The sequence below is a fragment of the Podarcis gaigeae genome (genome assembly GCF_964106915.1).
Source record: "Podarcis gaigeae genome assembly, chromosome: 3".
Classification (NCBI taxonomy): Eukaryota; Metazoa; Chordata; class Lepidosauria; order Squamata; family Lacertidae; genus Podarcis; species Podarcis gaigeae.
Window position 1 is genome coordinate 52500954 of NC_139680.1, and position 13934 is coordinate 52514887.

The 13934-nt window shown below is 38.6% G+C and overlaps 2 protein-coding genes across 6 annotated transcripts in view; one reads left to right on the forward strand and one right to left on the reverse strand.

Moving 5' to 3' along the window:
* The window catches only part of LOC310841178 (uncharacterized protein), a gene marked incomplete at its 3' end in the record, with an annotated part of 142666 nt that overhangs the window by 95422 nt on the left and 33310 nt on the right, over positions 1-13934 (forward strand). The window contains exon 7 of the mRNA XM_083731764.1: positions 11223-11306. Coding sequence (XP_083587890.1) covers positions 11223-11306 — 84 coding nt within the window. The remainder of the gene's footprint in view (positions 1-11222; positions 11307-13934) is intronic.
* HS3ST5 (heparan sulfate-glucosamine 3-sulfotransferase 5) overlaps positions 1-13934 on the reverse strand; it is a 145954-nt gene that overhangs the window by 71637 nt on the left and 60383 nt on the right. The gene's annotated exons all lie outside the window — the stretch shown is intronic.

Below are 13934 nucleotides of genomic sequence, written 5' to 3' on the forward strand. Positions count from 1 at the left end.
GAAGTTAGAATCCAACATTTGTAGGCCACTACATTGCTATCCTTGTAACAGAAGCAACCCTAGTAACATGGCAGTAATTTGGCAACACCACTGTGAAAGCAGGATAAAAGGCAGGCCATTGATCTGTGAAAATTACTTAGTATTAACAGCAGCTGGACAAAGGAGACTTAAAATGCACCTTCATGTAGGGCCAGCAGTTAAATTTAATCAGTTATTCAGGGTAGGGGGTGGTATTCTACAGTATGTGTCATGCTGAATGCAAATACATAGTTTGCTGCAAATGCAATCTACTCTTTTCCCTTGGAAGGTTTTCATAATTTCCTTTGTCCTTCCGGGGCTTCCTGATGAAGCGGTAACAACATAATATATCACAGCACACAGAAGACATTGTGGTAGGCTGTGCCCAAAATATTAAATATTCTATTCAGTTTGCAGGAAGTGTACCACATGTTTCATAATCAGGTTCTTTAACCATGAAGACCATGGAGAATAACAAAATTCTGGAAAAGATATAAACAACAAATGCATAATTCAAAACACAAATGTAAGAGTCTAGTCTAGTTGCATGAGGGATTAATAATAACTTTTTATCTATTTGAAAAAGACAAGGACATAATAAATTGCAGATGCTATTTTATATATATTTTTAAAATCTCTTGCCTTCAGTTACCTCAGCCTATCAAACAAACTGCATGCAATATGACTGCACTAAAACTTCTGGTATTGTTTTAGTATATAAAGATAATAATGTATACTCCAGTTTAATATTTATAGCATCTTCTAAGATAACCTATGTAGCTTATGTTGCAAAAGCAAACGGAACTATTTTTGCAGATTCAAAAGTACTACATTGCCATTTCCCATAGCAAATATATGGTGTGTGGATGACATTTAAACATTATAACATGCATCAGGAAAACTTGTTCCTTGTATGTGAGAAAATGTATATCACACACACACACACACACACACACACACACACACACACACACACTTTACATGGCGATTGTACCACCAACATACATGTCATAATGGTCAGTAGTGTAGTGTAGTGGAGGGGGAACACAGGGGAGATGGCAAAGTTTTAAGACAGGAGTCAGCAAACGTTTTCAGCGGGGGCCAGTCCACTGTCCCTCAGATCTTGTGGGGGGGCAGACTATATTTTGAAAAAAATAATAATGAACCCATTCCTATGCCCCACAAATAACCCAGAGATGCATTTTAAATAAAAGCACACATTCTACTCATGTAAAAACACCAGGCAGGCACCACAAATAACCCAGAGATGCATTTTAAATAAAAAGACACATTCTACTCATGTAAAAACACACTGATTCCTGGACCGTCCGCAGGCCGGATTGAGAAGGTGATTGGGCCACATCCGGCCCCCAGGCCTTAGTTTGCCTACCCATGTTTTAAGATTTTTTTCAGAGTGGGAACAATGGCATCATCTTCCCACTCTGTCATGCAATTGTCAGATCCTCCTTTCTCTGGTAAGTAAATGAGGTGATATGGAGGCATTCAAATTTCACTTATTGTTTGTGCCAGATTAATACAGCATAGGGAAATCAGAGAGTGAGGAATGTAATCAAGACTTGATAGTTCTTTCCTTTGATTTTTTAAAAACAACTTAATATGGTCACACTTCTTTGCAAGACTGTTTGCATTTCTGATTTAAAAGTTTGAAAATCAGCTGACTGAAGATCTTTCATCAAAGCTCAATATATTTTACAAGGATCTATGTAGTCTGAAGGAAGCAACCCGAGTTCAACTGAGTTCAAGCTTCAGCCAATATGATGGTAATTGAGAGCTTCCTTTTAAGTTCCTAGAAGTGGCATGGTTCAGTGTGGTTCACGTGCATGTTCCCTAATATTCATTAGTGGCTACTTTGATTGTCTCCTTCCTTACAGTACCAAAAACGTACTTACGAAAACACTAAAATTTAGCAGCATATGAAGAAGTAAAATGGGCAGTGGAGACCTATATCCCCCTCTGCATTTTCATAGACAGACAGGCTGAGCGAGTTCAACAGTTCAATGAAGAAAATAATCAAATAAAGCAGAAAGTCCTCCAAAAGCTTGATAATGTTTTCATTTGACTCCCTAGCTTTTTTGCACATTTTGTTGTTTTGGTAACCATAATCCTACTTGTGAGCTAAAGCTTCATTTAACACACCTAGAATACAATAATAAATATATGGTTGTTATGGTCGGTAGCTGAATTAGTGGGCTGCCTGGCTAAGCAGTGGAATTGCTATTCTGAAGAAATCCCTCCCAACCTTGTCTGAACTTAATTAGCTATTGTGCTCGTAGTCTAACTTTTTGACCTCATGTAAAAAAAAATCACCAATGCAATTGCCTGAAAGGTGTGTCTGTTTTATTTTGGTAAAATTGAAAAGGGCACCTGAACTTCAGGTGGGTTTCAAAGCCCACACGCAGTAAATAATGAGTCCTGCCTGGAGCTCTCCAGGCACTTTCACAGTTGTGCTCGGCAAAGGTCAGGAAAAGAAAAGAGCTCATCAGAGAATATTTGGCCACATTAAACTATTCCAGCATAGCAGAACCTGACAAATGACACCCTTGGGTGCTGAAACAATGTGTGAGGGTGCTGGGGCGGGGGAACTAAGCCATATGCAAACTTCCCAGAGAGGTCTAGCAAGACACAGGAGATGGAAGTGTGGGCTTATTTTGCAATGGTTAGTCCTCCAATTAAGAATTGTGCAGAGTACTTAATAAATGTGGTAAAAGAATTGAAATGCATCAAATAATAAAGTACTTGGGTTCAGCACACAAAAGTGGTTTTCACATGTTAAGAACTTTCCATCAAGAAAACTCTCATTGCTAAAGTCACTGTTGAGAAAATAGCAGGAAGTACAAGGGCTGGGAATTAGATCACGTGGCCATTCAAATGTTTGTTGAACTCCAGTTCCCAGCAAGACCAACGGACAGGGATGATGGGAGTTGAAAGCCAGCAACACCTGGAGCAGCACAGGTTCCCCATCTCTGTAATACGATGATGAGAGTAAACCATATTGAAGCTGGATAGCGGGAATAACTTATTATTAAAAAATAGTTGGACAATGGCACAAATTTCCAGATAAAATATAAATTCACCACAGGTTTTTAAATAAAGACTTGGAGGAGTATATTGTGTCAAGTGGTGACTTGACCATCACTTGAGATTTCATAACTCTCAGCTTAGTAAGAATGAATATGAAACAAGTTCTGCTGGCTTTTATAAATCAACTATCATTTATCATATCCCCGTCTTCCCACACTTCTCCCTAAATTATCATTATTCTTATCTTTTTCAAACAGAATAAAACCACACTGACAAGATGGTGCTGCCATTGCATTTTATTGCAATAATCAATCAATATATCTATCAATCATCACTTCAAAGCAGCCCTGAAAAAACACCCCTATCTTAGACTTAACTCATGTTTGAGCTTGCTTACTCAGCCTGCCCACTTTACAGATGGTTTTCCAAGCCTGCTTACCTGCTTGTTGGCTTTGACCTTGCACATACCACACTCTCCCCTACTTATTTCCTTTCCCTTTGCCCAACCCTACAAAGAACTGTGTTTGTCCTTTATTCTAAAAATATGTCAGCATTGTAATTTATCAAATAAGCAAAAAGCCATTCCCTTGTCTATACATTAAATCATGCATTCAGCCCCCACTGCTCTTAAATGGCAATACATTCAATGAAATTGCATGCAAAACATACACTGGCAAGTCATGGCAAGACATACAATGAAATAAGGACAAAAGAAACAGAAATTCAATGCTGGGAATGAATGGTGCAGTGGAGGAAGAAAAGAAAAATTAACAATAGTTTCTCTCCCCTTCATTTATTTTCTCAGGCTATCTGTCTTTTCCTAAGTAGTTTTGAATAGGACACTAGTAACAATTATCAGTACAGCCTTCCAAGTAGTTTTTTTAAAAATAAAAAAGTCTTCAAAAGTTCCTGAGCCCATTTTAAAAATTCAATAGGAATTTTAATTGACTATTAAATACAGTGCTATGCACAATAAGATCATTACTGCACTTCTATAGAAGAATATGAAAAGAAATGTGGTATTTTAGGGGTAGGGAAGAGAACCCGTCTTTTCAGGACATAAAAGCTGCTACAGCAAAAGAAACAATTATGCAGAAACAGCAATAGCAGAATAGTGTGTTTGTGTGTGTTTGTTTAAGTGTAAATGCTTACATTTGTTTCTCTTCCTCTGCTCCATCCCAAGTATCAACTCTTTCTCAATATAATATATGGAGTTATAAGGTAAAATAATTTTTCCCAGTTGTAGTTGCTTATGGATCTGTAGTCAATTGTGGATTTTTCTGCTTCTTTATTTTATTCTGTTCTTAAACAAAGGTAAATACTTTACTAATTAAAATGGGGAATAGATTTTCAAGGGCAGTTGTGTAACTCATGCTGTTATCCTCATTATTAACAGCAGGAGAATATATTTCAAAGCCAACAGAGGGTCTATCAACTGACCTCTCTTCCCATTTTTTGCCATAGTGGAGCATGCTCAACAGCTCTTCTGAAAAAGTCCCAGAAGTCTGTCTGGAAGAGTAAACAGAGGGGCTGCTCTACAGGAGTTCAGAGGAGGCCTGGATATTTGTTTTCAGCTATAAGATGGGTGGCATCAGAACTGCCAGCAGTACATGTGAAAAGGACTTACTAGACCAGAAGATAAACATGAGTCAGCAGCGTGATGTAGCAGAAGCTGCAGCAACAGAAGTACGGTGTCCAGATCAAGAGAAATAATAGTACCACTCTGTTCTGCCTTGGTTGGACCACAACTGGAATACTGTGCGCTATCATTCCTCATCTTCAGTTTTCCAAAAACTTGCTCAACTTCTGACCAAAATTTCTGGTATCCTTCCAAATGATGACAGAAATATTTAGGAATTTCTCTCTGAAGTATAAGTGTACACTTCTTGAAATTCACATTGTGATGTATTTGAATACTGTGCAAGTCGTATAAAACTCATAAGAGAAGGTAAGTGTCTGGTGGTCTTTTGTTTTCATTGAAATGATTGCCCACCAGACAATAAAGTCTAGAAGACAAGACACAACTCTAGAAACCTACTTGGTATGATACGCTAGTCACAAGATACAGTCTATGCACATTGTTTCCGGTCTCAAAGCGCTTTATTAAAAATTGAAAGCATATGCAATAGCTGCTGAATTGGATAAGGTTTGATTGGGTCCTCCAGGGATAACTGTACATAACAGGCTGTTTTCCCTTTCTAAAAAGAGACCCTCTGCTCTTCTTCCTTTGACTGTGGCAAGCCTTTGCAATGCTGATGGACATTATTGTAATACCAATTTAATATATGGGTATACTATGTAGGTGTGGAGCATGTATTTGCTTTTTTACTACAGGACATCTTTCATTGTTGAAATAAAAAAAAATGAAACAGAGAGATGAAGAACCTGTTATGTTTGTAATGGAAGAACTCATAGTCAAAAAGAGCCACACTCAAAAATCCCAGTTCTAATTGAGTGGGTCTGAGAACAGCACATGCTACTGACCCCACACAATTAAACAGTGAAGCAAACCAGCCAAATACAGACCCTCAGGGCACATAAGGCATATATCCTGGTTATTTTAAAAAGAAAAGAAAAATCAAGACTTTATTATGGTGTTAAAAAGAGAGAGGGAAAAAGCAGTACAAAACAAACAAAAAACAGGGGCCACATCATTACCTCACATAACAAAATACATTCCCAAGAGACTATACAGTGAATTAGAAGTACCTACAAAAGTGGACCTGATACAGAAAGAATACAAAATAAATTATAAATGTCAAATCCATATTTCATTGAGACTTGCCATCCCTGTGATTGACCTATCCTGTAAGTAAGAAATGGCCAGCAAATGGAGGCAAAATCCATAGGTTTACCTGCACCCTGAGATACCCTTGTTGTAAGTCAATTTCTGAGAAATGAGAATAAACATGTTATTGAAATAAATATTTGAAGAAAACCCCTTTTTTCTGGAAGGAGGACTCCTTTCAGCCCTGCAATATGGTCAAACAAGCCCCTACTAACAGAAAAATTATAACAGGTTTACATATTAAGTCTTTACTGTATTTGACTAATCAAAAATTTACAAAGGACACACATTGGGGGTTAAAGGCACTGGTACACTGGTGCACCTATTATTTCAGAAATGTTCTTTATTACATCTTCCCAAAATTTGTACACAAATGTACACATGTGCAAGACCACCAAATGTTCCAAACAGTATATTGGATATTTTAAAGATGCGGCTGCATTAGGTGAATGAAAGGGGATGTACTTTCAAACTAGGATGGTCAAAAGATAGCCCACCTAATGTCCCCATTCATTTTAAATGATTTATTTATGACATTTGTATTCTGTCCCATAAGATATAGTTCTTTGGGTGGCTTAGAAACACGTAAGGTGTGCTGTCCATAGGTTTTGCTTACAGTTTTGCTTGTAAAGAACAGAAAATGTCTATTAATGGTTGCGTGCAGGAAAGTCATTTTACACTTTAACACTTTCTTTGGATTTTATATGTGATACAATCCTCTTTTCTATTCAGAAAAAAATGAAGTGGCTAATAACAAAACAGAAAAAGTAATAAAAAGCAAAATATCAAGTCAGCAAAAACATAGCATTCAAAATACAAAAAAGCAGCAGCAAGAAAGCAAAAACAAAGTAAATAGAAATCCATGTAAAGCTACTGGCAGAAAACTGCAGCCAGGCAGGAATGTGCCCTAGCCAATAACTTTCTAGACAATGTATTAGGTCAGCTTGTGTGGCAAAATACACAGTCCTTGGCCCACTCTCTTTATAACAGAGTGATTTCCGAGATCACACACTGTTTTAAAGCTAGTTGAGTCATTCAGTCAAGGGGTTAATTGCTTCTGTTTCTACCTGGCTTAACAGCTTGCCTCTTCTGTTTGGCTGCACCTATCAAGTCAGTCTGTTAGGACCCCACAACACTTACAAGTCGTGTCTAGCCATCTTTCAGACCAGCTGAAGTAAAATGCAGAAAGCCATTCCTAGAAGGAGTCATGCTTCCTTTCATAAGCTATGCAGCTATGCTTATGAGGGGAAATACCTAACATCAAACAACAAACACATTAATTGGCTCTTGGCAAAGGCATGCTAATGGCACCAAAACAACTTGCCAAAATAATGCAAAATAAAGAGTAACTAAGGGAAGTGAGGTCAAAACTTGAACAAAACTTTGGCATCAGTTTGTAGGGAGCCTGAATTTGGGGGGTCACATGTTACTGAAGCTGAAGTGAGGCCTTATTGCCTGGCGTCTAAGCAATCTAGGTTCTAGAGCCCTTGCCAATATCAAAGGCTCACGGAACTTCAGCCCTGAGTGTGCTAGCACAGCAGTCTTAAACCTTTTACAACCCAAGGCCCACTTTTAACTCAAGTTTACATTTGGAAACATATTTCTTTTTTAACTATGTATTTGCACCGTGGTAGTTCTGCTGTTGTGACACACCTTAGATCAGGATGTGACCTAGTAGCAGATCTTTACCCACAGCTGAAGATCAATGCTCCCATTACTAATGGGGTAGAAATTTGATTCCGTTTCAATTTAAAGGTGAGCAAAACTTGAGCCTTTGCTAGACAGCATCAATTTCTGTGTAGTTTTTTGATAAATTGATTTGGATATGTCAGTGCCAAGAAACCTCTCTTGGAGGAAAAAGTTCATATTTACTTATGTCTATGTTAAATAGTGGGTAGACATAGCAGACGACACAGCGATTCTTCAAAGCAGCTCCTTATTTGTAAGCTGGAACAGAACTGAACAGCAAACAGCTCAGCCGGCCTACTTTTATAGGCAACCAGCTGTCAACATTGTAGCAACAGCAACCCAGGGTTTACCACCTAAAGTAACTGACGTTGACCTGAGTGAAAACTATATACACGATACTCCTGGTGGCCAGGGTGAGAACTTCAATGCATAACACCCTAAGAAAGTTATATAAATTTCATAATACCAGTTATTTCATAATGACATAATTATACCAGTTAATGAGGGCCCGAGCTGCCTCCACAACTATTGTAGTAGATGGCCTGGTGCTGATTTATACCATAGAGGACTTGACCCTCTTATTTAAACTTATTCTGTTGTAGTGACTTTAGACTGTAGCATTTTCTTTGCTTTGTATTGATGTTAAGTGCTGAAATATGCATAATGAAAGGGCCAAGATGAAAGGAAATGATAAAAACCCTGTATAAAATATCAGCTAGTAACAGTAATTACAAGCATCAAAATGAAAATGAAAATTTGATATAAACATGAGTAAGTAATGATACAATACTAAAAATAACCACCTTTGAATCAAGCCATTCTACATCAGTAGTCATTTCAATAATATGGACAAAGGGGCAGGGGAGAGAGGAAATTAAATATTAACTATAGTTTAGAATTGATTCCACTACCTTCATTTGTAGAATTTCCTCCCTACAGAGGTTTGTTTGGCAGGGCTGACCCAAGACATTTTGGCACCTGAGGCTGCCCCCCCCAAATACTGTCTCCCTCCCTGCCAGGGGAGAAGGGATGAGGGAAGAACTACATCAGAAACAAGGGGGAAAGAAAATTTGACATTGGGATCTGTTGTTCCAGTGGATCCTCCCGCATGAGGCATTCATCTCACTTTTCCTCATGGATGGGCCAGCCCTGGAGCTTAGGGACATTCATGCTATAGTTTCTGCCATATGCTGAAGATGCACTGCTTTACTGTAGCCTTTGACACTTGAAAAACATATTTTTAGGATCCATCCTATTCTGGCTACTATAATTTGCTTTAAATTTACTTCATATTGTATTTTTAAATTGCAGAGATCAGCCCTGTGACCTTATGCACCTGTGTTTGGACACAATCCCAGTTTAGGTATAGTTACTGCCACCCATAATTCCGATCTCTTCTTGTTTGTGTGCGTGTTTTGGTTTTTTTGCTTTGATGCCTGCATGGAAGAGGTGCACTCTACAAAGAAGCTCGCTTTAGCAGGTCAGTGAGCCCTTGAAGCATCTAGGGAAATGCTACATGGGCACCACTTTCTTCCCATATATTTCAATGCTGGGGCATGTGGGTGTGTACAAAAAGTGAGCATACCCTTCTTCATGTTTCATTGCAGAAGATCCCACACAGTCACGATATACATGAGAGATATCTAAAGTCACACATCAAGTGTTGTGGAGCCAAATAATTGAACTAAACTCACTTGCCTTTAATCTCACATTTGTTTCATCACATTTATTTATCTATAAAATTTATATTAACATTACAGCAATTTGCCATGGTATGTAAGTCTGCAAGTCAGTACAGTGGTACCTCGGGTTACAGACGCTTCAGGTTACAGACGCTTCAGGTTACAGACTCTAACCCAGAAACAGTACCTCGGGTTAAGAACTTTGCTTCAGGATGAGAACAGAAATCGCACAGCGGCAGCGCAGTGGCAGCAGGAGGCCCCATTAGCTAAAGTGGTACCTCAGGTTAAGAACAATTTCAGGTTAAGAACAGACCTCCAGAACAAATTAAGTTCTTAACCCGAGGTACCACTGTACAGTGTTCCTTATTTATACAAATAATACCGATTTTTGGTGATTATTTCTTTCTATTGTTTCTTAATTTATATTGAACAGTCTCCTTTCAGAGCTCTGGCTATACACCATGACACTGCCCAGAAACAGTGCCACTGTCTAAGGCTGCAACGCTATACTCACCCATTGAACTCAACAGAATTTACTTCTGAGTATACACATTTAGGATTGCACTGTTTATTGACAGTCTTGTTATGTCACTTATTATATTTCATTTAACTGTCAAAAAGGTGGTGATGGTGTGGCAGAGCAGGATGGCACTTCCTGTTTTGCCTCAAGTGCCAAATAGGGGCATACCACCCCTGACCTCAGGATTCAAGAATTTGCAGCTGTTAGTTCTGAGAGAAGGCAGGCAAGGACCCACAGCCTAGGTGGGGCCAGCAAGCTTGGGGAGTAGATGTGTGATTCCTCAGCTGGAGTAGGCTCAGAGGAGGAGGGGGGGGTCATATGCCTCACCAAGCCCAGAAGGTATAACAGGAAAGCTGCCCTGGCCAGGCCTGCATCCGATGTGGTGCAAAACACTAGCAAAAGTCCCACTGCAACGTTTGATGGTTTAAACTACACATTTCATGCTGCCCCACAAAATGAGCCCTCGGCCCCTTAACCAGCGGGGTCAAGATTTCGCCGAATACCCAACATTGTCCGATTCACCCCAGTGTTTTTCTTCCAATCCCCTTCTCAATGTGCCTAATTTTAATTAATCAATTTTAATCTAGCATGTAAATTCTCAAAACTTGCTTATTTAAACATTCAGCATTTTTTTGTACAATCTAATTTATTCTCAATAACCAAAATTATATTATCAACGTATTTAAGCAGAAAAGTTATTTCCCCATTTTGTTGTTTTTGCCATGAGACATCAGTTGAATTGGACCCCACATAGCACCTAAATTATTTAATTCAGTATTTGAACGATTGGTATTAGTAATTGTATTATAAATTGGTATTGTTATAATGAGGCTATTATTGGATTGTAATTGAAAACTAATATATATATATATATTTTAAAAATCTCAATAATGATAATTGGGAAAATCAGAGATGGAACGTAAATGGTTTAAATAATAAAGCAAAAAGAAATAATTGCATGGAATAGCAGAAAGGCAAAGGAACCAGAAAATGTGTGGAAGGGAAGTCATATGGTATATGTATACATGCTGTATTTGGTACGAAGTTGTAAGTGTGATGGGTGGGGAGTTAAATATGATCTCTGTTCCTGGTTTTGAAAATGCAATTTTTTAAAAAAACTTTCAAAAATACTGAAAATAGAAAATCCTGCACTTAGGTTGCAAGCTGTTTGTGTCATGTGGGTAAGACATAACAACAATATAATTGATTGGGAAGTTGCTGTGGGTTACAGAAACTACTGTAAGGTTGGATAAGAAATTTCTGAACTACAGCCTCAACCAGGGAAATTGTAATGGCCAAAGGAAAAAGGCTTTTGACAGGCATAATTGGCACTTTGGCCCTCCCATCTGCTATTTTTGGGTAGCCAATTACTTCCTTGAGGGAAGGATCAAATTAAACTGCAGGTGGCAAATCCCATACTGGGTAATTCCTCTCTCCCAACCTGCAGAAGTAAATCAACCCCCATTCTTTTTTTTTTATTCAGACACAAGCAGGATATGGTTACGAATTGACAACAGGGGCAAGATAGAGCAGCTGGAACAAACTATTCATGTCATACGTAATTTTGGTAAGTGAGGTGGGTGCTATCTGTTGAAGCCAAACCTATGGACAAAGGGGAGGTGGTGGTGGGCCTTTGTTTTTCTTGTTGTGATAAAATGTGGTGCCTTCGTCTTCCATTTTTATAACCAGCAGAATTGCAAACTTGGAATTAAACAGTGACCCTTCTAAACACTCAAATTATGACCAAATTTGGGGAAGAGGGACTTGAGCAGTTACCAGCAATAAAGCATACCGAACATTTTCTGAGAGAGAGAAGGGAAATTACAGTAGAACTCCCTTGCCAACATGGAAATGAAGTGCTGCCCCCTCTTGAAAACAACCACAGTGGAACAAATTACCATAGGAGCAAGTACACAACCTAACACTTAGATTTGGCATTGCACAGTAGGGTTGGGATGACTGCTTTACAGTTGAAATTATTTTCTTAGTCAAGTCAGCTGTTTGTAACCACGGCCATAAATTGCAGAAATGATTTCACAAATATATAAGCACACCGAAAGAAGCATGACAGTGACACATATGGGTATGAGTATTAAATACTTCATAGCATACAGCCAGATATTTTATTTTACTTATGACGTTTAAGTTTCACCCTCCCTCCAAGGAGCTTAAGGTAGCATACATGACTCTTACTTCACAACAGCCCTGTGAGGTAGGTTAGGTGCAGACAGTAGCTGGCCCTAGTCTCTCAGGTCCTAGTCCATGACTACACCACATTGGCATTGATAGTAAACTGCAGCAAACAACACAGATTGTACCATTAGGAAGCCACAGACAGTACTTACTGACTGTTGTATTTGGGCTAGATCTGAATGCAAACCCTTGAACTAATGCTTGTGGCAAAATCTGACACGGACCATGTTGCATTATTAAGATGAACTGGAACTAGCCAGGTGTTAATTTGCAATCAATAAAGACTACAGGCTGCTTAAGTCTGTTTGTGTTTTCTTACCCTTAGAGAGATGTAGGTAAAGTTACTGCCATTTCTTCTCAGTCAAATCTTCATGCTAGTTGACTTACTAAACCACAGGACAAATCTGAGCAAAGTTTAGAGTGCACAAAAGGCCCAATAATAAATCACTTTGAATTGTATGCCAATGCTATAGATAAGATGCTTAGTAAGAATACCAGAGTGGGAAAGAGTAGGAAGTGAGCAAGGGAAAAGTTTATTGAACTCCAATATTGGTTTCCTGTGCAATATTAGTTCTACTGAGTTAAGAAAACTTCTGATAACCCCTTGTGTTTCAACATTCCGTCATTTTAATGTTTGCAAATAGAAATTTCCCTTCCTGATATAAAAGGACTAAGTGAAAACTAAATGAAGCCAAGCAAGCATTGTACTTCTCTACTGAACTTGTCAGCTTTCACCTGCTGAATATACCATTCAGCTTTTGGGAACAGAGTGGCTTTGTTAAGTTTCTCTAAGCCTTCCTAATTATGTACATTTGATAGTGCAGAATTCTTTCATTTGAGACAGCTTATATTATCTGATGCAGCTCTTTCAAAACTATTCAGAAACATCATCTGCCAGGATCAAGAGTAATTGAACTGATATCTATTGGGTTTTATCTGCAGCTTTAGTGCATAATTTTTCATTTTCTTTAGAAGGCTTTTAACATAGAGACAGAGCGTTCCTACAGTCCCACAGAGGTGTTTTGACATTAGACTTAATAAAGCATGAAGAACTCATTAATAAATAATGTTCTGCTAGGTTAACAAATAAAACTGAATGCATTTGTTGGACCCAAGAGTAAATTGCATGAAACATGTGACTTGTTTAAAAGATTGCAATGGTTATTCTGTTGGAGCATTTGGCATGTCTCAACACACCAGTGCACTTTTTTTAAAAAAAAAATCACTTCAGAAGTTCATGTATCCGCAATTAGAACGTAGTCTGTCAGTTTGAAGATGCTTTCTGCTAGCCTGAAGTTTGTCTAAGTAAGCATCCATGATGCTGACAAAGAGGCAGTTAAGCAGCATTAGTAGTCTTTGTTGAGAGACTACCGCTCCCTGTCATTTTCAAAGTCAATTCATGAATTAATGGAATCATTCTACATCAGAGCAAAAAGTTACATAATTTTATACTGCTTTTATACTCTGGACACAACTATCCCTTTCTGTTTCTAGTCAAACTTAGAATGCTATGTATGTACCAATCAAATGAGCATCCGGTTATAAGCAATGCAGTGTGCAGACTGGTGAGATCAGTACTAAGATGTTCATTCCAATGTGCTGTTGGAAGGACATTTCATTTACTCTTGTGGTTTGTGACAGAGCAAGTGTTAATGTCTCCTTCATGGATCACTGCCTTGTCCTGGCGGAGGGACTTGAACAGCTCAGAGAAGCTATGAGCTATGCCATGCAGGGCCACCCAAGAAGGATAGGTCATAGTGTAGATTTTTGACTAAACGTGATTCACCTGGAGCAGAAACCATCAAGCCACTCCAGTATCCCTGCCAAGAAAACTTCATGGACAAAGACGACAGACATATAAAAGTTATGATGCTGGAAGATGAGCCTCTCAGGTTGGAAGGCATCCAACATGCTACTGAGGAAGAGCGGAGGACAAGCACAAGTAGATTCAGAGCTGATAAAGCGGCTGGGCCAAAGCCAAAAGGTCGCTCAGTTGCAGATA